The following is a 25146-nucleotide window of genomic DNA, read 5'->3' as shown; positions in this document are numbered from 1 at the left end:
TGAACAGGGTGAAAGCAGGCTAACAAAGCATGCAGAGAAACAGATGGACTCAGTTATTCTAAAACTACAAAGTGCTTGTATATGGTAAGTGGAGCTGATGAAATGTACAGTGAGTGTAGAAACAAGGAGGTGGTTTGAATGTTATGCCTGATCAGTGTACATCATGCATTAAATTATCTTGATTTTGGAACTATTTAGGCTTTCCTCCTCTGACACTCCAGACAACTAAAATCATTATCATTTACAAACCACATTCATAAAACACTCTTAAAAAACAAAACATCCCTTCATTTGTTTAGTAATTACCCCCCCCCCCCCTCAATTACTGTTTTAATTATAAAGTGCATCACCAGCGTTTTAATAAACTTTGCAATGTGATATAAAACCTCAAACCAAACGTGAATGTTTCTCTGATGTTATAGACATATAGTCTATTGATATACAATACTAAAATATAGTGCATGTCTCACAGATTACTTGAGTGAGGAAGCTTTGTCCTCTCTTTGACAAACTCAAACACATTCTTATTTTCATGCTTATTTCGATTGTAGAGCTCACAGTAGTCCCTTAGCAGCTTGTACAGTCTACCTGTGAAGGAAAAAAAAAGATAGTAATTAAGGAATATCAGAATTAATTATTCACTTTCTGCTGCTAAGGATCACAGACAATCCAGAGCCTATTCTAGAATCATCAGGGGCAAGTGGATTTAGAGCAGAGATGGGGACGCGCACACAGCGACTTCAGACTCGACTCGGACTCGTTTCAAATGACTCTGACTCGACTCATGACTCGCAAAAAAATTACTCGTAAACAACAAGAATCCCTAGCGTCAGAATGTGTTAACATTAGTTACGTGTGACAATTATATATATATATAATTATTATTATTATTATAAATATTCTGTTCTCTAATAACGCTCCTGCCCTGTTAACCCGCAACGCACGCAATGGGTAAATGTTGCAGCCAGCTTCCGGCGTAGTGATGAATAGTCGCTCCCCACTCCCTACACAGTTTGAAGTGCACTTCACAGGAACAACTGGGTTGAATGGAACGCTCCTACAGAACTGGCGCTAATGGTTGAAAGAACCACTTTCTGAACCAATCATACCTTCTGATTTAAATTTTTAGTAAGAAATGCATTTATGTTATTTGCATTTATTCAGTTTGCGTCACACAGATGATGTGTCAATGAAACGCTTGATTGGCTTTCTAACGAGTTAGTGTTTTACTTCACAACCAGGAAAAGTTTGGAGGTTTTTAATTATAAGCACATTTACAAAATAACGGATTATATTCCTAATTGGACAACACACAATTTTAAATGTAATAGCATCAGGCAGAACATAAGCTAAGGTAAACAGTGGTTATGATTTGTTTTTGCTGTGTTTTGGATTTTGGCCGCTGTGTCGTCATTTATCGCGCGCTTTTGTTTAGCAATGAAAACAAAACGTATCAGTTTAAGCTTTTAACTGGTACCTTCTTGTTATGGAAATTACATTCATTTGTACAATGACTAGGAAAGTAAAGGCACTAAGTAAAATGGCAAAATACAGTCGCTAATCTGGTGTTGTTTTTTATCTGAACTTACATATTATTTGTTTATTTCTACACTACATTTCCAATATATGTTTTGTGTTTATTATATTGACTCGTTACTTGACTCGGACTCTAGCCGAAAGACTTGTGACTTGACTCGGACTCTAGCCTAAAGGCTCGGTCAGTGTATACAAGACTCAGATTACATTACATGCCGTGGTGTTTCACCATCGTTTGCTGTATAAAGAAGAAATGTTCTGTACTAACCCACGGTCACATTGCGAGTCCTCAAAATGTCATGCATGTTCTGCAGGTCATGTGCCTGATCCACCTTTCCAAAGGTAAAAAAAGCCACTTCTCTTTTAGCCACAGCAGCAGCCATCAACTGGATAAGAGCTTTCACAAATCAATGTAAGTTTTAGTACATATACGTACATTCTGTAACTGTGCTAATACTGTATTAGACAATAATCACCTTTGAGTCTTAAGTCACCATTAAAAGCCCCACATCCCCAGTTTCCAGTTGCGACAGCACAGATGTAATCATCAAAAGTGGAAGGATACACCCTGAAGCCAACATAGGCCTTTAAAAATAAAAAATATTGTGATTAAAATCAAACCATCATACACCAATCAGCCATAAAATTAAAACCACCCCCTTGTTTCTACTCCACTTACCATATAGAAGCACTTTTCTAGTTCTACAATTACTGACTGTAGTCCATCTGTTTTTCTGCATGCTTTGTTAGCCACCTTTCATGCTGTCCTTCAATGGTCAGGACCCCCAAAAAGGACCACTACAAAGTAGGTATTATTTGGGTGGTGGATCATTCTCAGCACTGCAGTGACACTGACATGGTGGTGGTGTGTTAGTGTGTGTTGTGCTGGTATGAGTGGAGACACAGCAGCACTGCTGGAGTTTTTAAAATACCGTGTCCACTCACTGGCCACTCTATTAGACACTCCAACCTAGTTGGTCCACCTTGTAGATGTAAAGTCAGAAATGATTGCTCATCTATTGCTGCTGTTTGAGTTGGTCATCTTTGAGATCTTCATCAGTGGTCACAGGACGCTGTCCACGGGCACTGTTGGCTGGATGTTTTTGGTTGGTGGACTATTCTCAGTCCATCAGCATTGCTGTGTCTTACCACTCCACTCATACCAGCACAACACACACTAACACACCAGCACCATGTCAGTGTCACTGCAGTGCTGAGTATGATCCACCACCCAAGTAATACCTGCTCTGTGGTGGTCCTGTAGGGGTCCTGACCATTGAAGAACAGCATAAAAGGGGGCTAACAAAGCATGCAGAGAAACAGATGGACTACAGTCAGTAATTCTAGAACTACTAAGTGCTCCTATATGGAAAGTGGAGCTGATAAAATGAACAATGTGTGTATAAACAAGGAGGTGGTTTTAATGTTATGGCTCATCGCTGTACAATAAACTCACATTTTATGTCGTCTGGCCATAATTATCTGGCCCATTTAAAGTCACTCAGGTCTTTATGCCGCCAATATTAACAAATCTACTAGGAGTAACTGTCATGGTAAGGAGTATATTAAATGTTGGGCTGATGAGGGCACTCAGGTGGTGCAGTGGTAAAACACGCTAGCACACCAGAGCTGACATTTCGAACTCGTCAGTTCAAAACTCAGCTCTGCCAACTGATGCAATTTTGACCTCTGCTGGCTGATTGATGGCACTTGCACAGAGACGAGGGATAATGCGTTGATCAGGGTGTGTCTCTCCGTACACAAAGCCGATCCGCATATGAACTCGCCTCGTGCAGGAGAAAAGATGCAGTCGGTTACAGCACACGTGTCTAACGGAATGTTTGTCAGTCTCGGCTCTCTTCAACCAGGGTGTAGATCAACATCAGTAGAGAGGAAGAGTAATGCAATCAGGTAATTGGGAAAAAATGCAACAAAAAATGATGGGCTGTTATGAAAAAGGCATTGGCATGCACATTTTTGGGGTCCTAAAATTGTGTATGTTTATTATTCACAGGACGGTTGACCTTGTTGAGTTCTCGTTTTATGCTTATTTCATTATACTGCTCTTTGCAGCTCTTGAAGTTCAAAGCATCGATAGCAACAATCTGACAGAAGCGTCTTTTCCACCCGTCCCTGTAAAAGAAAAACACTGTAAAACATGCTACCCTATATTTTTACACATTTTACTTTCTACTACAATTAATTCAATAGCTATGGTTATTATCCCAAGTTACAATTAATTGCCCTCTTGGTTACTAAAACAACCTTCACCAAACCACATTGAGAGCCACCCACTCTAATTTGAGGAGAACAAAGCTAACCCCCCTCCGACTCATGGGCAGTAGCTGTATGCATTTTGTCACCCACACTAAGCGAGTGCATATATGCAAATCAGCCTTGTGTACAGAGAGACACACCCTGACAGCACTCTTTTCTCATCTCTGTGCAGGCACCATCAATCAGCCAGCAGAGGTCATAATTGCATTAGTTATGAGAAAGACCCTATCCGGCTCAATCCCACCCCTATCTGAACAACAGGCCAATCTTTGTTCATGTGTGGCAGAGCTGAGATTCAATACGATGTATTTGAGATCCCAGCTTTGGTGTGCTAGCGTTTTTATCACATCAGTATCAAAATAGTGATTAATTCCCCCCACACACACTTAAAAATGTCAGTTTAAGCTTAGTTTACATGTTACATTATTATGTTCCATGAAATTCATTCACCAGGATATAAAATTACAAGGACAAAATATTCATTAACCTCTTGGTGTCGTCATGATGTGGGCCGATCCATTCAAAGCTATCACTGTAGCCTGCGGTACTGCTGTACTTCTGGACTCCTGGGGATACCATGTAGACAAAACTCAATCAAATCAGTCAGTACACCTACATTTCAAAAGAAGACATAACCCAAACTTTATAAGCTGCATCCATTGGCCAGTCTGACCCAGAGATGTAGACTGTACGTGTCTCGCATAAGTCGCACACACAGAGACTTCAGACTCGACTCGGACTTGTTTCAAATGACTCGGACTCGACTCGGTACTGGCAAAAAATGACTTGTAGACAACAAAAGCCAGCCTGTTTTAACATTAAATACGTGTGACAATTATATATATATATACAGGTATATATGACATCATTCTGATCGTGTCATTTCTGCTCTCTAATAACGCTCCAGCCGTTTTAACCCACAAAGCACGCAATGGGTAAATGTTCCAGCCAGCTTCCGGCGTACTGATGAAGCGTCGCTCCCTACTCCCTCCTTTGGATCGGAATCTCACTTAAAATGGTGGAATACCCTATGTAGTGCACTTCACAGGAACAACTGGGGTGAATGGAACGCTCCTACAGAATTGGCACTAATGGTTGAAAGAACCGCTTTCTGAACCAATCAGACCTTCTGCTTGCGTCACACAGATGATGTGTCAATGAATTGCTTGATTGGCTTTCTAATGAGTTCGTGTTTTACTTCACAACCGGGAAAAGTTTGGAGGTTTTTAATTATAAGCACATTTACAAAATAACGGATTAGATTCCTAATGGGACACACGGTTATAAATTTAATAGCATCTGGAAGAACATAAGCTAAGGTAAGCAGTGGTTATAATTTTTTTGCTGTGTTTTGGATTTTGGCCGCTGTGCCGTGATTTATCAATGAAGTTTAAGCTTTTAACTGGTACCTAGGAAAGTAAAGGCACTAAGTAAAACGGCAAAATTGCAAAATTGCAGTTGCTAATCTGTTGTTGTTTTTTATCCGAACTTACATATTATTTGTTTTTTTCTACTCCACATTTCCAGTACATGTTTTGTGTTTATTATATTGACTCGTGTCTTGACTCAGACTCTAGGCTAAAGACTCGTAGACTTGACTCGGACTTGTATTTTGTGACTTGTGAACATCTCTGGTCTGACCCTTACCTGTGATCTTCAGGCACTCGTTGTCTCCCAGTTTTTCAGTAAAGAGCCTGGCCACGATCAGTTCTGGGCACTGAAGGAAGCGAATCTCTTCCTGGACCAGTCCTCTCCCGAGCACTCCTCCACCTATAAACTTGCTGGCAAAATCCACCTGTTGAATGTGAGAAAACTGATCGTTACAATATGCAAAAAGTGAATTATGATGTGCTTAAAATCTAACCAGCTTAATCACCACTGCAATCTAACTTGGCACCCAAGCAGATTAAAAAATGATCTACTACAACCTACTACTCAGTGTGCAGTACAATAAATAACTGTATACAACAGTCGTGGCAGGTCCAGGTTCACTGGAAAACATGAGGACATACAGCAAGGCAGGAATACCCTAAACATCATAGGGATTCGGTCACTCCCCCAATTCCCCAGACATATCCAATCATGTCTAACCACCTATTGGTTTCTACACTCACTGTTCATTTTATCAGCTCCACTTACCATATAGAAGTACTTTGTAGTTCTACAATTACTGACTGTAGTCCATTTCTCTACATACCTTTTTAGCCTGCTTTCTCCCTGTTCTTTAATGGTCAGGACCCCCATAGGACCACCACAGAGCAGGTATAATTTAGGTGGTGAATGATTCTCAGCACTGCACTGACACTGACATGATGGTGGTGTGTTAGTGTGTGTTGTGCTGGTATGAGTGGATCAGACACAGCAGCGCTGCTGGAGTTTTTAAACACCTCACTGTCACTGCTGGACTGAGAATAGTCCACCAACCAAAAAAAGTGACCGCATCCCACCACTAGATGGCAGTGTTTCCACATCAGCGTTTAACTGAGGCAGTTTTCCAACAAGTGATGTTGAGAAATATTTACAAATAATCCCAAAATGTACAAGAAGAGAAAATTGAAGCAGAAGGAAGAGAATTTAATGAAAGATGGGAAAGTAAATACAAGTTTGTGCTATAAGAAGAAAAACCGGTATGTCTTGTGTTATGAGGCCATGTCTGTGGTAAAGGAGTACAATATAAATGTATAATATACAGTATAAATTTGGCATTTTGACACCAAACAACAAATTGTCCAAGACTTAAAAGGCAGGCTGCAATCACAGCAGGATACGTTACAATCGGCCCCTTGAAAGCCATCATAATGCAGATGTGGCCCTCTGTAAAAAAGAGTTTGATGTACCCAGAAATCTGTATTATTTAGAGTTTATAAACACTAACCTGCAGCATGCCTTTACCCTCTTCCTCAATGTAGCCTTTTGAAGACACGTGTAGATTTGTCAGAGTCTCGTTTTGACTGGACATAGAACAAAATTAGTCAGAATTCAAACACTGTCATTTAATTCACATACCATTGAAAGATTTCATACCTTTCCCATTTGGGGAGATTAGATTCTAGAATACAGATTCTTTCAAAGGTGACAAGTCCATCTGGTTTTGTGTCTGTTACAGAAGAATATGCACAATCAGTAACTCTTAATAACTTTGTTTGTTTGTTTATTAGGATTTTAATGTCATGTTTTACACTTTGGTTACATTCATGACAGGAATGGTAGTTACACAAGGTTCATCAGTTCATCATCTGTTTCTCTACATACTTTGTTAGCCCCCTTTCATGCTGTTCTTCAATGGTCAGGACTCTCCCAGGACCACTACAGAGCAGGTATTATTTGGGTCGTGGATCATTCTCAGCACTGCAGTGACACTGACATGGTGATGGTGTGTTAGTGTGTGTTGTGCTGGTGTGAGTGGTAAGACACAGCAGCACTGACCTTACTGTCACTGCTGGACTGAGAATAGTCCACCAACCAAAAACATCCAGCCAACAGCGTCCTGTGGGCAGCGTCCTGTGACCACTGATGAAGGTCTAGAAGATGACCAACTCAAACAGCAGCAATAGATGAGCGATCGTCTCTGACTTTACATCTACAAGATGGACCAACTAGGTAGGAGTGTCTAATAGTGGACAGCGCTGCTGTGTCTGATCCACTCATACCAGCACAACACACACTAACACACCACCACCATGTCAGTGTCACTGCAGTGCTGAGAATCATCCACCACCTAAATAATACCTGCTCTGTGGTGGTCCTGTGGGGGTCCTGACCATTGAAGAAAGCAGGCTAAAAAAATATGTAGAGAATAGATGGACAACAGTCAGTAATTGTAGAACTACAAAGTGCTTCTATATGGTAAGTGGAGCTGATAATATGGACAGTGAGTATGGAAACAAGGAGGTGGTTTTAAAGTTATGGCCGATTGGTGCAGATAAGGGCTTGTTCAAAACCCCTAATTACTGAATTATTTAAAAAAAAATTCATTACCTTTATTAGTGACAGTGTCAAAGTAGTGGAGAAGTGCTCTCAGTTTTTGTGTCTTCCGCTTACACTGTTCAGCAAACAGACTGTGAAAGTACAATGAAAAGAAGAGAATCACATGTTGCAAAGCACTAGCTTTATCATATCGAGTCTCAGCTCTGCCTGTCGTCTGGGCTGAGCAGCCACATGAACAATGACTATGCATGGGGTGGGATCTTCATACGCTGTGTAAGGACCCTGTGCAGAATGCAGGGGCGAGAAGAGGAGGGCTGTGCACGTCGGAAGAGGCGTGTACAGGGACATGCTCTCCTCGGATGCAACCGGGTAATCTTCAGCAGCGGAAGACAAACTAAGTGCGCTAACTCAATTTTGATGAAATGTTTATATACATTTCATCTAAATTTGTTTCACCTAATGATTTACCTAAATTTCAATATTTATTTAACTGTTGTTGGTTACAGTGGTCAGAGGAGAATGGCCATAGTTTGGCTACAGTGACTCGAAAACTCTTTACAACTGTGGTGAGCAGAAAAGCATCTTTAGGAGAAGACAAAAATAGATGCCGTGTGCTCCGGACCAAAGATGAAAAGGACCATCCAGACTGTTATCAGCAACAAGTCCAAAAGCCAGGGTCTGTCATGGTATGGGGCTGTCAGGTCATTTACACTTCTGTGATGGCAGCATTAATGCAGAAAAGTACATTGAGATCTTAGAGCAACATGTGCTTCCTTCAAGACGTCATCTTTTCCAGGGACGTCCATTCATTTTTCAACAAGATAATGCAAAACCACATGCTGCACATATTACAAAGGCATGGCTTCGGAAGAAGAGGGTACGGGTACTGGACTGGCCTGCCTGCAGTCCTGACCTGCAACAACGACGACCCCGTACTGTTGTACATCTTAAGGTGTGTTTGCAGGAAGAATGGGACAAAATAAAAGCTGAAACACTAAATCACTTGGTATCCTCGGTGCCAAAATGTCTTTTAAGTGTGGTGAAAAGGAATGGCAACATTTCAAAGTGGTAAATGATTTAATCTCCCAAATGTTTTGGAATGTGTTGCAGGCCTGCAATGCAGGAATGGATGTTTATTAATAAATGAAATGAAGTTGAGCAGATAAAACAAGAAATATCTCAGGTTCATCCTGTCTGTAATTAAATAAAAGTCAAAGTCACTTTTTCTGATTTGGGGTTGTATGTATTTATGGACTATAATAAGAAACAAAGCAGAATGTAGTGTGTGACCTGTAAAAGTTGATGGAGGGGAAGTTAGAATATTCACTGGTTGACTTAGTGGTGTTTCGGTAAGGAAAGGTGCAGAAGAAGGCGTTTGCCAACAGGCATGCAATCTGCTCTTGGGACATTGTAATGGAGTGATTGTGGCCCCGCCTGAGCAAAGGAATAGCCTGTGAACAACAAAAAAGATTATAAAGCCAGACAATGAAATGACAGCACTGTAAAGATGCATGAAGACAGTTCTGGCACTTACATGTCCGATGAGACTGGGCAGCTTCTGTGCCAAACGGGCCATTTTTGAGATCACATGGGGAAAATTGTTCTCATACCCTGGCAATGCCTAGTGTAAACAAATCAGTTAATAGTGTTTTTACCTAGCAATTAGGACACAAAGGCGTTGTTGTGAATTAGAAGTGTTCAGAAGTCACAAAATACGAGTCCGAGTCAAGTCACGAGTCTTTAGACTAGAGTCCGAGTCAAGTCACTGGTCAATATAATATACATAAAACATATATTGGAAATGTAGCGTAAAAACAAATAATATGTAAGTTCACATAAAAAAAAAAACTACAACAAATTAAAAACTGTATTTTGCTGTTTTACTAGTGCCTTTACTTTCCTAGATACCAGTTGGGCATGTTTTTTTAGCCTGCTTTCACCCTGTTCTTCAATGGTCAGGACCACCACAGAGTAGGTATTATTTGGGTGGTGAATCATTCTCAGCACTGCAGTGACACTGACATGGTGGTGGTGTGTTAGTGTGTGTTGTGCTGGTATGAGTGGATAAGACACAGCAGCGCTGATGGAGTTTTAAAACACCTCACTGTCACTGCTGGACTGAGAATAGTCAAACAACCAAAAAAATATCCAGCCAACAGCGCCCCGTGGTCAGCGTCCTGTGACCACTGATGAAGGTCTAGAAGATGACCAACTCAAACAGCAGCAATAGATGAGCGATCGTCTCTGACTTTAAATCTACAAGGTGGACCAACTAGGTAGGAGTGTCTAATAGAGTGGACAGTGAGTGGACACGGTATTTAAAAACTCCAGCAGCACTGCTGTGTCTGATCCACTCGTACCAGCACAACACACACTAACACAACACCACCATGTCAGTGTCACTGAAGTGCTGAGAATGACACCACCACCTAAATAATACCTGCTGTGGTGGTCCTGTGGGGGTCCTGACCATTGAAAAACAGCATGAAAGGGGGCTAACAAAGCATGCAGAGAAACAGATGGACTACAGTCAGTAATTGTAGAACTACAAAGTGCTCCTATATGGTAAGTGGAGCTGATGAATTTAATGTTATGGCTGATCAGTATATATGCAAACAATAGCTCTCCTATGTCTACTTGGCTACTAATTACTTACTGACCTGTACATAAGTCTGAAGAGCATCAAAGCGCAACTCCCTACTATGGGGCTGATTGTATGACTTAATGGCCTTCTAAAACAAGCGGAAAAAAAGGGTTTAAACAGTTTTAGTTCTGTTATAAGATTGTAAAGAAGGTATTTGGATTTTAACATACCACCACATCTTGAACTGAAGAATGTCCGCTTCCGAGAGACTGTAATTCTTTTTCTGTGGCTCCCCAATTCTTAAAAGGGAAAAACACAAATGCTTTTACTGTATAGGCTAAATAAGTTAAATCCTAAATAGAATATAAACATGTACACTTACTACAAGGTGGGGTAGTTTCACATGGTTCATATCCAAAATAAGGCGTCCATGATATGGACTTATTCTGCCTTGAAGAAACTGCTGTGTCTGTTGAAACAAAATCGTCTCCAAAACATGATATCAATAATTATATGTAGCTACATGTAAGATTTTGTATTCATTTATTCATTTTCCCTTACTTCCGTCTTGGTCAGGGTTGCTGTAGGCACAGACACAACATCATCCTCAAAAAGTAGCCACATGGTGTACACCCTGAGCATGGTGCCAATATATGTCAGGACAACCTATACCTGCACATTTACTCACTCACTCACTCACCCATTGACATCTAGGGACATTTAAGACTAGTCAGTCTGCCATTATGACCACTGACAGGTGAAGTGAATAACACTGATTATCTCTTCATGGATATATTAGGCAGCAAAGTTGATGTTAGAAGAAGGAAAAATGGGCTGGTGTAAAAATTTGAGCGAGTTTGACAAGTGCCAAATTGTGATGGCTAGACGACTGGGTCAGAGCATCTCCAAAACTGCAAATCTTGTGGCGTGTTGGAACTGGACCACGGAGCAATGGAAGAAGGTGGTCGCTTACCTGGGGAACACATGGCACCAGGATGCACTATGGGAAGAAGGCAAGCTGGCGGAGGTTCGGGGAAAGCTTGGGTCCTGCCATCCATGTGGATGTTACTTTGACAAGTACCACCTACCTAAGCATTTTTGCAGACCAATGCTTTTCATGGAAAAATCCAAATCCTTTTCATGTAAACGGTATTCCCTGATGGATAATGCGCCCTGCCACAAAGCAAAAATGCTTCAGGAATGGTTTGAGGAGCACAACAATGAGTTTGAGGTGTTGACTTGGCCTCTAAGTTCCCCAGATCTCAATCTAATCGAGCATCTGTGGGATGTGCTGGACAAACAAGTCCGATCCATAGAGGCCTCACATCACAACTTACAGGAGTTAAAAGATCTGCTGATATGATAACATATTGGTGCTGGATACCACAGCACACCTTTGGGGGTCTAGTGGAGTCCATGTCTCGACGGGTCAGGGCTGTTTTGGCAGCAAAAGGGAAACCAACACAATATTAGGAAGATGATCATGATGTTATGCCTAATCGGTGTAGAATCACATGTTTAATGTTAAACACAGTGATGGACAATTTTGTATCTTCAGTACACCTCACTTGCATGTCTTTGGACTGTGGGAGGAAACCAGAGCACCCAGAGGAAACCCACACAGACACGGGTAGAACATGCAAACTCCACACAGAAAGAACCCAGACGCAGAAGGTCCTGGGTTTATTTAATGGCTTTTGTGTGTCTTTTTTGCAGCTACTCAGAGACTTTTAATTCGTTCATTAGGTTTAGAGGGGCGTGATATGATCTGATACGAAGAATGAGGTGCACTTACATCTACCAGCACAGTGTGATTTGTTGTTGGGGTTAACTTATCCAGCTGCAGGTGACATTTAGGCTCTTTCTTTAACATTTCAATTGGGTATGTTCCTTCAAATTTTGCCCCAGCACCCGGGTAGTGACTTGAGCCTGCAGCATTGTTTTTGAAGGATTCACTGAGCCTTTGTTTTGGGCCCGAGATGTTTCCCATCTCTCCGTTCGGTTCCACTCCGCCCTTCTCAAATGATTGTTGTTGGGGACAACTTCTCCCTTGACCGCTGTTCGGTTCCCCTCTGCCCTTCTCAGGTGATTCTTGTTGAAGAAGATTTCTCACTTGATTGCTGTCGTTTCTTTTATCCATCTGCTGGGGCACAGGATGAGTGTGGATTTACTTTAAACAGATAGTTGTAGAAACACTCACAAACAAAATAAGAAAAATCATTCAGCAACGTCAAACAGAAAGTAAAAGTATCACAAATCACATTTAACTGAAATAAAAATACACTGCCTGGCCAAAAAAAAGGTCACACACTCTAATATTTGGTTGGACCGCCTTTAGCTTTGATTACGGCACGCATTTGCTGTGGCATCGTTTCCACAAGCTTCTGCAATGTCACAACATTTATTTCTGTCCAGAGCATGCATTACTTTTCCCCCAAGATCTTGTATTGATGATGGGAGATTTGGACCACTGCGCAAAGTCTTCTCCAGCACATCCTAAAGATTCTCAATGGGGTTCAGGTCTGGACTCTGTGGTGGCCAATCCATGTGTTGAAAATGATGTCTCATGCTCCCTGAACCACTCTTTCACAATTTGAGCCCGATGAATCCTGGCATTGTCATCTTGGAATATGCCCGTTGATCCATTGATGGAATAATAATACGGTAGGCACAAGGCATGATGGGTGCATCACTTCAGCCGCCTCTCTTCTTACCCTGATGCACCCATCACTCTGGAACAGGGTAAATCTGGACTCATCAGACCACATGACCTTCTTCCATTGCTCCAGGGTCTAATTTTTATGCTCCCTAGCAAATTAAAGCCATTTTTGCCGGTTAGCCTCACTGACAAAGTGGTTTTCTTAAGGCTACACAGCTGTTTAGTCCCAATCCCTTGAGTTCCCTTCGCATTGTGCATGCGGAAATGCTCTTACTTTCACTATTAAACATATCCCTGAGTTCTACTGTAGTTTTTCTACCATTTGATTTCACCAAACGTTTAAGTGATCGCTGATCACGATCATTCAAGATTTTTTTTCAACCACATTCCTTCCTCGAATATGATGTTTCCCCACTGTCCTTCCACATTTTATTAATGCGTTGGACTGTTCTTTACCCGATTTTAGTAGTTTCAGCAATCTCCTTAGATGTTTTCTCTGCTTGATGCATGCCAGTAATTTGACCGTTCTGAAACACATTAACATCTTTTCCACGACCACAGGATGTGTCTTTCAACATGGTTGTTTAACAAACGAGAAGCTACTCACTGCATCAGTTAGGGTTAAATAACTTGTTGCCAGCTGAAACATAATCACCCATGCAGTAATTATCCAATTTGCTTAGTTAAATCCAGCTGGCGACCTTTTTTTTGGCCAGGCAGTGTATAAGTATTGGGACACCCCTTCTAACAATTGCTAACAGGTGCAATTAATCAGTTATTAATTACACACAAAATTATATGCTTATAACTTTGGTGAAGACCCTTTCCTATTCCAGCATTACTGTGCCACTGTGCACAAAGCATTCTCAATAAATACATAAAGAAACTCCATCTTACATATAAATGTATACAATCCAAATGCTTCAAGTGCTTTTGATTCCTGATATTCATTTAAAGCAACTCCAAACAGTGCTCTGATCACTTATACCAAAACTGAAACTAAAAGACAAAAGTACCCCCCACAACCCAGCACTTGTGAACATGAATGCTGACAGACACTTAGATACAATATATAGCCTAAAGTATATGAACACCTGACCCTAAGCTTCTTAAACATTCCATTTCAAATCAGTGCTCTCTGCACCATTTGTGTCTCCACTCTTCTAGAAAGGCTGTCCATTTGAAATGTGTCCGTGGGGAATTTTGCCCATTCCGTCAAAACGTTTGGGAGGTCAGGCACCAATGTTAAATGAGGAGACCTGGCTCGCAATCAACATTTCAATTCGTCCATTATGTCTTCAATAAGGTTGAGGGATAAAGCGTTAGGTGAAAATAAATGTCTAACCACTTAGACTGCTGTAAAATGATGCCACACAGCAACATGGGTCATGGGGTGTGCCTGAGTTAATCTATACATCTATACATCACTGCCTGCCTGCATGATGGGTCACTGAATATTGTAGCTACAAATTATTAAAAGTCTGCCACCCCTAACAAATGGTTAAAATTACCAATCAGACAGTATGACTGTGTAAAAACACTGTAAACTAAATAAATCATATGGAGTCCAATATGTTTCCAACCAAAACAATATAAACATGGGTTACACATTGTATCTACACTGATTAGCCATAACATTAAAACCACCTCCTTGTTTCTACACTCACTGTCCATTTTATCAGGTCCACTTACCATATAGAAGCACTTTGTAGTTCTACAATTACTCAGAATCAGAATCAGCTTTATTCGCCAAGTATGTTTACACACAAGGAATTTGTTTCTGGCTGTTGTTAGCTCTCTACAATTTACAAACAATACAATATACAGACAAGACTATATGTAGACAATGTACAAATGTACATGTTTAGCAGAATTTGCATATGTACAGAAAATATAAAAATATAAACTACAGACTACTGACTGTAGTCCGTCTGTTTCTCTGCATGCTTTGTTAGCCCCCTTACACACTGTTCTTCAATGATCAGGACTCTCCCAGGACCACCACAGAGCAGGTATTATTTGGGTGGTGAATAATTCTCAGCACTGCAGTGACACTAACATGGTGGTGGTGTGTTATGTGTGTTGTGCTGGTATGAGTGGATCAGACACAGCAATGCTGATTGAGTTTTTAACACCTTACTGTCACTGCTGGACTGAGAATAGTCCACCGACCAAAAACATCCAGCCAACAGCGCACTGTGGGCAGCATCTTGTGACCACTGATGAAGATCTAGAAGGACTTTACATCTACAAGGTGTAGGAGTGTGTAATAGAACGGACAGTGAGTGGACACGGTATTTAAAATCTCCAGCAGCGCCGCTGTGTCTGATCCACTCATACCAGCACAACACACACTAACACATCACCACCATGTCATTGTCACTGCAGTGCTGAGAATCATCCACCATCTAAACACTGTAATGGTCCTGTGTGGTCCTGACCATTGAAGAACAGGGTGAAAGCAGGTTAAAAAAGTATGCAGAGAAACAGATGGACTACAGTCAGTAATTGTAGAACTACAAAATGTTTGTATATGGTGAGTGAGTGTAAAAGTTGCAAGTTGCATCTAGGTCTTGTGATCAGTAAGTATTTATATAGTTTCGTAAACACTGTACCTGGTATCAATTTGAGACACTGACCCATGAAGTGCAGACATTCTTAGGAACAGCGTAGTGTCACGGACAGTCAATACAAACTAACGTTACACTTTCGTTTTCAGTGAGGTTGCGTCGTTGTTATTAAAATACAGATTAAATACAACAGATCTGGTACAGTAGCTAGTCTATTGTAAGTGTTTTAGTAAAAATACGATTAAGAAAGTATTTAAATAAACTACTCACAGCATTGATCTGGGCACACAGTTAAATCAGCTCGTTGTTAGTGGAATGTGAAAGTGAAGTAAGGACTACTGTAGTTTTACTCACAGACAAACTGTCGGGTTGTACCCGAACACATTATTGTGTTGCACTCAAAAAACAATCACTCATGTTAGCCTGGCTGAGTAGCATCTCTATTAACTTTCACACTTCATTTATTCTCTTTCAGGTTAACACTTGGTAATTTAATTTTATATACCCGACATACACAAACACACACAGTAAACGAAAATGTAATAAATGTACATACATATAATGGGATACTTTTATTTTGGCTTGATCACGTGACGCAAACGCTACAGTCAGCAAATGAAAGTCAACGTGTATGTTTACACGCTTATCACCAAACTTTGTTTATTCCCAGCTTTAGTATAGTCATGTGAAAAAAAACCTCCTTGTTTCTACACTCACTGTCCATTTTATCAGCTCCACTTACCACATAGAAGCACTTTGTAGTTCTACAATTACTCACTGTAGTCTATCTGTTTCTCTGCATGCTTTGTTAACCTGCTTTCACCCTGTTCTTTAATAGTCAGGACTATATCTAATAGTCAGTCACCACAGAGCAGGTATCATTTAGGTCGTGGATCATGCTCAGCACTGCAGTGTTAGTGTTTTTAAATACCGTGTCCACTCACTGTCCACTCTATTAGACAATTCTACCTACTTGGTCCTTCTTGTAGATGTAAAGTCAGACACGATCGCTCATCTATTGCTGCTGTTAAAGTCTGTCATCTTCTAGACCTTCATCAGTGGTCACAGGACGCTGTTGGCTGGATATATTTTTGGTTGGTGGACTATTCTCAGTCCAGCAATGACAGTGAGGAGTTTAAAAACTCCAGCAGCATTGATGTGTCCTATCCACTCATACTAGCACAACATACAATAACACACCACCACCATGTCAGTGTCACTGCTGTGCTGAGAATGACCCACCACCCAAATAATACCTACTCTGTAGTGGTCCTGACCATTGAAGAACAGCATGAAAGGGGGCTAACAAAGCATGTAGAGAAACAGATGGACTACAGTCAGTAATTGTAGAACTACAAAGTGCTTCTATATGGTAAGTGGAGCTGATAAAATAGACAGTGAGTGTAGAAACAAGGAGGTGGTTTTAATGTTATGGCTGATCAGTGTATTTAAACATATGGATATTGGAGCTTCATTTGAACAGTATTGGGAAATGGAGCTTATATCATTAAACAAATAAAACTGAAAAAGCAGCCCCAAACCATGACATTTCCACATCCATGCTTCACAGTTGGTATGAGGTTCTTGTGCTCAAATGCTGTGTTTGGTTTGCGCCAAACATGTCTTCTGTTACTGTGCCCAAATTATTCAGCTTTGGCATCTGTCCAAAGCACATCCTGGTCCTGGTCTTAGTCTAGGTGTTCTCTGGTAAACTTTAGTCTTGGCTTGATGTTTTGTTTTTTTTTGACAGCAAGGGTTTCCTCCCTGCAGACCTCCCATGAAAATCAAACCTGTGCAGTCTCTTTCTGATGGTAGATGCATGTACCTTGACATCAACTGTGGCAAGAGCTACCTGTAGGTCCCGTGATGACATTGTAGGATTATTGGAGAATTCTTCACGCATCTTGCGGACTGCTCTTGGGCTGAACTTGCCAGGACGACTTACCTGACCTGGCCATGTTGGCAGTTGTTTTAAATGTTCTCTACTTGTAAATGGATTTCTGGACAGTGGAATGGCTGATTTTTAATTGTTTTGAGATCTTTTTAAATCCCTTCCCAGATTCATATACATGTACAACATTCTTTCTGAAGGCCTCAGAGAGCTATTTAGATCTCACAATGGTGATAACACTTACTTTAACTATCAAGAGCAAACCAAACTAATATCTGAGGTTTAAATAATACTCCAATGTCCTCTAATGATGGTCTAATCATTGCAGCTGATGTGGTGCATCTGATTCTAATTTTTTATTCTAATTAAACATTGTACCCCCAACATTGTACCTCCTGACCCAAATAAACAGTGAAATGTCAACAGTATTCATCTGCCTGGTTACATACCTGACTGCTACTCTAGTATTGCTATGCCAGTGTTTGGATATGTGTGCCCAAACTCCCTTTCCAGGTTAGACTTACTGACAAAGAGGGCAGGCTTGTTATTCAGTATCTTTCCAGTACTGTGGACCCCTACTCAAAAAAACTGACCCAACTGTTCACCTTGATACTAATAAGCATTCATACTGTAGTGATGCAACCACCACATTTAAGTGGGAATAATGGTAATTAACTAATGTTGCTTGGTAGATTAACATTAACCAGCCATGTTAGGTCCCAACTGACAGTGATTCAACAAAAGACCAGCCACAAACCACCTGTAACATTGATACCAGGCAGTGCAGATTTGGTTTCACATTTTATATACTGTTTGATTTTTCATGATTTGATATAAAGAATGAGGTGCACTTACATCTACCAGCACAGTGTGATTTGTTGTTGTTGTTGGGGATAACTTGTCCAGCTGTATGTGATAGTCAGTCTCTTTCTTTATCTTTTCAACTGGGTACATTTCTCCAGATTTTTCCCCAGCATCCGGGGAGTGTCTTGAGCTGGCATCATCATTTTTGGAGGAGTCACTGTGCCTTCGTTTTGGGCATGAGATGTTTCCCGTCTTGCCGTTCGGTTCCCCTCTGCCCTTCTCAGATGATTCTGGTTGGCGACTGCTCACTTGATCACTGTTTGTTTTATCCATCTGCTGAGGAACAGGATGAGAGAGGATTTACTTTAAACAGATAGCTGTAGAAACACTCACACACAAGAGGGGGAATATAATTTTAGCAATTTTAAATAGAAAGTAAAAGCATCACAAGTCACATTGACTAAAATGATACTATATACACGATATGGACAAAAGTACTTGGACACCCCTTATGATTCTAAATTTATGTATTTAAGCCACAAAAATTATTAACAGGTGTAATTAATCAGTTATTAATTATACAGAAAATCATACGCTTCCAACTTTGGTGAAGACCCTTTCCTATTCCAGCATTACTATGCCCCTGTGTCCAAAGCATTCTCAATAAAGACATATAGAAAAGCTTGGATTAAAAAAACGCCATCTCATATGTATACATAAAATTAAAATGATTCAAGAGCCAAATGCTGTTGATTCCAGATATTCATTAAAAACAACTCCAAACAGTCCTCTGATCACATATACCAAAACTAAAACTAAAAGAAAAAAATACCCCCTTAACTATACACCACTGTGAACATGAATGCTGTTAGACGCTTAGATATACACCGATCAGCCATAACATTAAAACCACCTCCTGGTTTCTACACACACTGTTTATTTTATCAGCTCCATTTACCATATAGGAGCACTTTGTAGTTCTACAATTACTGACTGTAGACTGTTTCTCTACATACTTTTTTAGCCTGCTTTCACCCTGTTCTTCGATGATTAGGACCCCCACAGGACCACCACAGAGCAGGTATTATTTAGGTGGTGGATGAACAGTGACAGTGAGGTGTTTAAAAACTCCATCAGCATTGCTGTGTCTGATCCACTCATACCAGCACAACACACACTAACACACCACCACCATGTCAGTGCAACTGCAGTGCTGAGAATGATCCACTACCTAAATAATACCTGCTTTGTGGTGGTTCTGTATTTACACCACACATATCACTTTAAAGTTGAAGCTGGGGACTCTTTTTCACTTGCTCCAAAAAACATCAGGCTTCAATAGGCCTTTTTTTGCAGCTACTCAGAGACTTTTACAGCAGCCATTCTACTGCGTGTCCTTTTGAAATGTTCACTAAGTTTAGAGGGGCACCCTGAGCCAGCAGATTTTGTTATATACTGTTTGTTTTTTATGATTTAATATGAAGGATAAAGCACGCTTACATCTACAAGCATAGGCGTTTCTCCAGATTTTGCCCCAGCATCTGAGCTTGCAGCATCGTTTATGCATGAGAGGTTTCCCATCTCTCCGTTCGGTTCCACTCGGCCCTCTTCAGATAATCCTGGTTGGCGACCGCTCTCTTGATCGCTGTTGTTTGATTTATCCATCTGCTTGGAGACAGGATGAGAGTGGACTTACTTTAAACAGCGGTGAAACATGCACAAATAAGAGAGGAAATACTGTATAATTTAAGCTATGTCAAATAGAAAGTAAAAGTATCACAAATAACATTTAACTGACAAATCACCTTTAACTGACAAAAGTACTTGGACACCCCTTCTAATTCTAAATGTATGTATTTCAGCCACAACAATTGCTAACATGTTTAATTAATCAGTTATTAATTGTATAGGAAATTACATGTTTTAAACTTTAGTGAAGACTATTTCCTATTCCAGCATTACTGTGCCCCATGTACAAAGCAATCTCTATAAAGTCATAAAGAAAACCTTGGATTTCTCATATGCATATTGATTCAAATGCTGTTAATTCCTGATATTCATTAAAAACAACTCCAAACAGTGCTCTTATCACTTATACCAAATACCCCCCCATCTACCCACCACTTGTGAACATGAATGCTGTTAGATGCTTAGATATACTATATGGCCTTAAGTATGAGGTCACCTGACCATAAGCTTCTTATACACCAGAGTCTTTTATTAGAAGTGTGTCCGGGGGTAATTTTAACTACGTATCCAGTCAAAATGTTTGGGAGGTCACCAATGTGATGGCTAGACGACTGGGTCAGAGCATCTCCAAAACTGCAGCTCTTGTGGGGTGTTCTCGGTCTGCAGTGGTCAGTACATATCAAAAGTGGTCCAAGGAAAGAACAGTGGTAAACCGGCGACAGGGTTATGGGCAGCCAAGGTTCATTGATGCACGTGGGGAGCGAAGGCTGGCCCGTGTGGTCTGATCCAACAGACGAGCTACTGTAGCTCAAATTGCTGAAGAAGTTAATGCTGGTTCTGATAGAAAGGTGTCAGAATACACAGTGCGTCGCACTTCAGTTAGGAAGGTGGTCATAATGTTATGCCAGATCGGTGTACATTGTAGGAAAACCTATAAAGCATCGTTTGTTTTCTGATTTTAAAAAAATCAACCAAACTTGCTATTTAAAAATATGATTAACAACATGCCACCCCCCCCCCCCCCCCCCAAGCAAACAGTCCAGAACTGGGGCTGCTGCCACCCATCAAATATATCAATCAGACAATCTGGCTGTGAAAATGGAAATTATTTTGCCATTTGAAAAACATTGTAAGCAAAATAAATCCTGTGACGGTTTGACCATTGTACCTCTGACGTATAACTGGTACAGCTGGAACTGCAGATAAGGACTTTGCTTGCTGTAAAGATGGCTAGTGCACTGGAGATACTCGAAGTTCACAGTTCAGAGACTAAAATGCTTCCAGGTAATGCCTAATTCACACTACACGATTTTGCCCTGATTTTCCCAATCGAAACTCGGCTCTCGAACGCTATGTGTGAACTGTTTTAGCGACTCGATCCTAGCGGCTTGCCGAGCGCTCCCTAACTGAAGAGAGACACACTATACTGCCAAAAGTATTCACTTATCTGCCTTCACACGCATATGAACTTAAGTGACATCCCATTCTTAATCTATAGGGTTTAATATGATGTTGGCCCAGCTAGAACAGCTTCAACTCTTCTGAGAAGGCTTTCCACAAGGTTTAGGAGTGTGTTTACGGGACTTTTTGACCATTCTTCCAGAAGCGCATTTGTGAGGTCAGACACTGATATTGGACGAGAAGGCCTGGTGGTCAGGACTCTGTGCAAACCAGTCAAGTTCTTCCACACCGAACTCGCTTATCCATGTCTTTATGGACCTTGCTTTGTGCACTGGTGCGCAGTCATGTTGGAACAGGAAGGGGCCATCCCCAAACTGTTCCCACAAAGTTGGGAGCATGAAATTGTCCAAAATCTCTTGGTATGCTGTAGCATTAAGAGTTCCTTTCACTGAAACTAAGGGGCCGAGCCCAACTCCTAAGAAACAACCCCACACCATAATCCCCTCTCCACCAGACTTTACACTTGCTTTACACCACTGCATCTGACGCTTTGCATTGCGCTTGGTGATGTAAGGCTTGGGTGCAGCTGCTTGGCCATGGAAACCCATTCCATGAAACTCTCTTAGCACTGTTCCTGAGCTAATCTGAAGGCCACATGAAGTTTGGAGGTCTGTAGGTTGGCGACCTCTGCTCACTATGTGCCTCAGCAGCCGCTGACCCGCTCTGTCACTTTACGTGGACTACCACTTCATGACTGAGTTGCTGTCGTTCCCAATTGCTTCCACTTTGTTATAATATCACTGACAGTTGACTGTGGAATATTTAGTAGCGAGGACATTTCACGACTGGACTTGTTGCACAGGTGGCATCCTATTACGGTACCACGCTGGAGTTCACTGAGCTCCTGAGAGCGACCCATTCTTTCACAAATGTTTGTAGAAGCAGTCTGCATGCCTAGGTGCTTGGTTTTATACACCTGTGGGCATGAAAGTGATTGGAACACTTGAATTCAATTATTTGGATGGGTGAGTGAATACTTTTTGGCAACATAGTGTATCTGGATATCAGACGTCCAACATTGCATTGCAAGAAATATTTATTAACCTCCAACAACTGAACAGGCTGAAACCGATTTTATAGCACACATCTAGGTCATATTTCACTCCCTTGATATTAAAAAATACTGCTAATTAAGAACCCGAAAGATCAACTGTTCGTATATCATATCATTTTACTGTGTTTGTGGTCAATAGTATTTATATAGTTTCGTCAAACACTGTACCTGGCATCATTTTTAAGACACTTACCCATCAAGTGCAGAAATCCGTCAGCAGAGAGGAGTGACAGAAGCAGACAGGTTATAGAAGTGTCAGGCAGTACATACAGACTAACATTACACTTTCGGTTTCAGTGAAGATGTGTGTTGTTATTAAAATACAAATTAAATAAAGCAGATCTGTTACTGTAGCTAGTCTACAGTCAGCGGGAATAAGATTACGAATATTATTAGTTAGGCTACTCACAGCTTTGCTCTGTGTACACAGGTAAATCAGCTCGTGTTTACTCGAATGTGAAAGCGGTGTCATACTTATATGTGTTTATTTATAATCCCAGTCAGACATGGGTGGGTGGGTTGTACCCGAACACTACACCGTTTTACCATGTTAGCCTGGTCTTGAAGCTCCTCTATTCACTTTCACACTTAATTTAGGTTCATTCAGGTTCTTTCACTTTAACACTTGATGATTTTACAAACCCACTTTGTTAGGCCAACTGACACACACACACACACACACACACACACACACACACACAGTGGTGTATAGTAACAAAGTAATAATACTTCGTTACAGTACTTAAGTAGTTTTTTGGATTATCTGTAAAGCATATTCATGCATCATGTTTAAAGCATATTCATGCATTTTAGGCCTACAACACATTCCAAAAAATCAAAAGCAATTTAAGGCTAGTAATGAAAAAAAAAACTAAATAATTACATTATCTCAAATAGGTAATGTAAACAGCTGATCATAATCATACGGTGGCCGAGAAGTGCAAAACAAATTAACATTTTAGAAAACAAAATTAAAAAAAAAAAAAAAAAAAAAATTAAAAAAAAAATAAACAAAATTACAAAAAAAAAAAAAAAATGTACAAGAGCTGAAACACTTTTGCCAATGCCGAAACAAATTGACAAACGGCGGATCTGGACCTGTTTCTCAGGGGTGAAGTGAATGGAGTTTGTGATGGTAACACTAAACAATGCTTTGTCTACTTTGTGGAAATCATTTTATCCAGTTGACCCGCTTTTGTTTTTCTTGTGGGAAGTTTTTGGATTGTTTGTGCAGATGTTTAGACGTGGCCTGTGCATCTCTATCTACCGCCAGCTCCTCTAAACATCTAAAGTATTCCCACAAGAAAAACAAAAACGGCCAACTGGCTGAAATAATTAGCACAAAATGGACAAAACATTGTTTATTAGGGACGGAACATTTAATACCGAGGCTTTGAAGCTTGTTTCACTTTTGTAACACTCGACTCAGTGTATCGGAGCTCGTATTAAACCAGCAGGAATGTGTTCGACTGATTCAAAGCTTTGGTGCTTTGTTTTATCTCACTGACTATATAAGAGACAGTTGAACTAGAGTTACCAACCGTCAAGTAAAATACAGAATGTTCCTTATTTGGAGACTAAACGCCGCGTTCCGTATTTAACTGATACAGGACGCTTTGTTCCGTATTTGTATTAATGTGAGACACGGCGATATGAAACAGAAAGAAACTGCTGCTACCGTGGGAATTAGAAAGCGTTTGGTTACTATATTAAGTAGTATTCACTTTTATTCTTAGTAACGGTGTGTGTGCGCAGGTTATATCAGCAATACAACCTGTTTAATACACCGCTGTATGAGTAGCGCAGTGGGCAGAGTGTGTTGTTTTGCCTAAAATACGGTTCTGACTTATTATTATAAAGAATGAAAATAATATACGTTAAACACCCTAAATAAAACATTTTGGTAATGTTCTCATGACGGTGTAAGACCCATTATATTTTTTTTATAGGTGCAACCCTAACCACCTCCTCCTCCCCCACTCAGGTATTTTCAGCACAATCAGGAAAAAGCTTCAGAAGCTTAAATGAGGCTTCATCTGCACATCACTATTGTTTAGCGTTACCATCACAAACTCTGTTCACTTTACCCCCGAGAAACAGTTTGATTGACAGCAGGTAAGCAACAAGCACTTCCTGTGTATTGTACCTACCCTTTCCGTCAGATCTGCCGTTTGTAAATTTGTTTTGGCATTGGTAAAAGTGTTTCAGCTCTTGTAAATTTGTTGCGGCATTGGTAAAAGTGTTTCAGCTCTTGTAATTTTGTTTTTGTTTTGTTGTAAATTTGTTTTTCTTTTGTTGTAAATTTGTTTTTGTTTTTTTGTAATTTTGTTTTTGTTTTTTTGTAATTTTGTTTCTGTTTTTTTGTAATTTTGTTTTTGTTTTTTGTAATTTTGTTTTTCTTTTTTTTGTAATTTTGTTTTCTAAAATGTTAATTTGTTTTGCACTTCTCGGCCACCGTACTGATGGTATGGGGGGGTGTTAGTGCCCATGGCATGGGTAACCATTAATGCTGAAAGGTACATACAGGTTTTGGAGCAACATATGCTGCCATCCAAGCAACGTCTTTTTCAGGGACGTCCCTGCTTATTTCAGCAAGACAATGCCAAGCCACATTGTGCACGTGTTACAACAGCGTGGCTTCGTAGTAAAAGAGTGCGGGTACTAGACTGGCCTGCCTGCAGTTTAGACCTGTCT

The 25146-nt window shown here is 40.5% G+C and overlaps 1 protein-coding gene across 1 annotated transcript; it reads right to left on the bottom strand.

Moving 5' to 3' along the window:
* Positions 1-118: 118 nt before the first annotated feature.
* Positions 119-22902, bottom strand: pargl (poly (ADP-ribose) glycohydrolase, like). The gene is made up of 18 exons (XM_063014817.1): positions 22862-22902; positions 19749-19913; positions 18300-18584; positions 12120-12464; positions 10707-10793; positions 10555-10623; positions 10401-10472; positions 9275-9361; positions 9031-9191; positions 7792-7871; positions 6838-6910; positions 6689-6764; positions 5461-5608; positions 4301-4379; positions 3561-3669; positions 2013-2121; positions 1805-1933; positions 119-588 (listed from the first exon to the last, which is right to left on the bottom strand). The coding sequence occupies exons 2-18, from the start codon at positions 19911-19913 to the stop codon at positions 467-469; spliced, it is 2196 nt and encodes a 731-aa protein (XP_062870887.1). The 5' UTR covers positions 22862-22902; the 3' UTR covers positions 119-466.
* Between the last annotated feature and the right edge of the window lie 2244 nt (positions 22903-25146).

This window comes from Trichomycterus rosablanca, chromosome 18 (genome assembly GCF_030014385.1).
Source record: "Trichomycterus rosablanca isolate fTriRos1 chromosome 18, fTriRos1.hap1, whole genome shotgun sequence".
NCBI classification, from domain to species: domain Eukaryota; kingdom Metazoa; phylum Chordata; class Actinopteri; order Siluriformes; family Trichomycteridae; genus Trichomycterus; species Trichomycterus rosablanca.
Note: the sequence above shows the minus strand (reverse complement) of the source record. Positions and strands in the feature narration are given on the sequence as shown.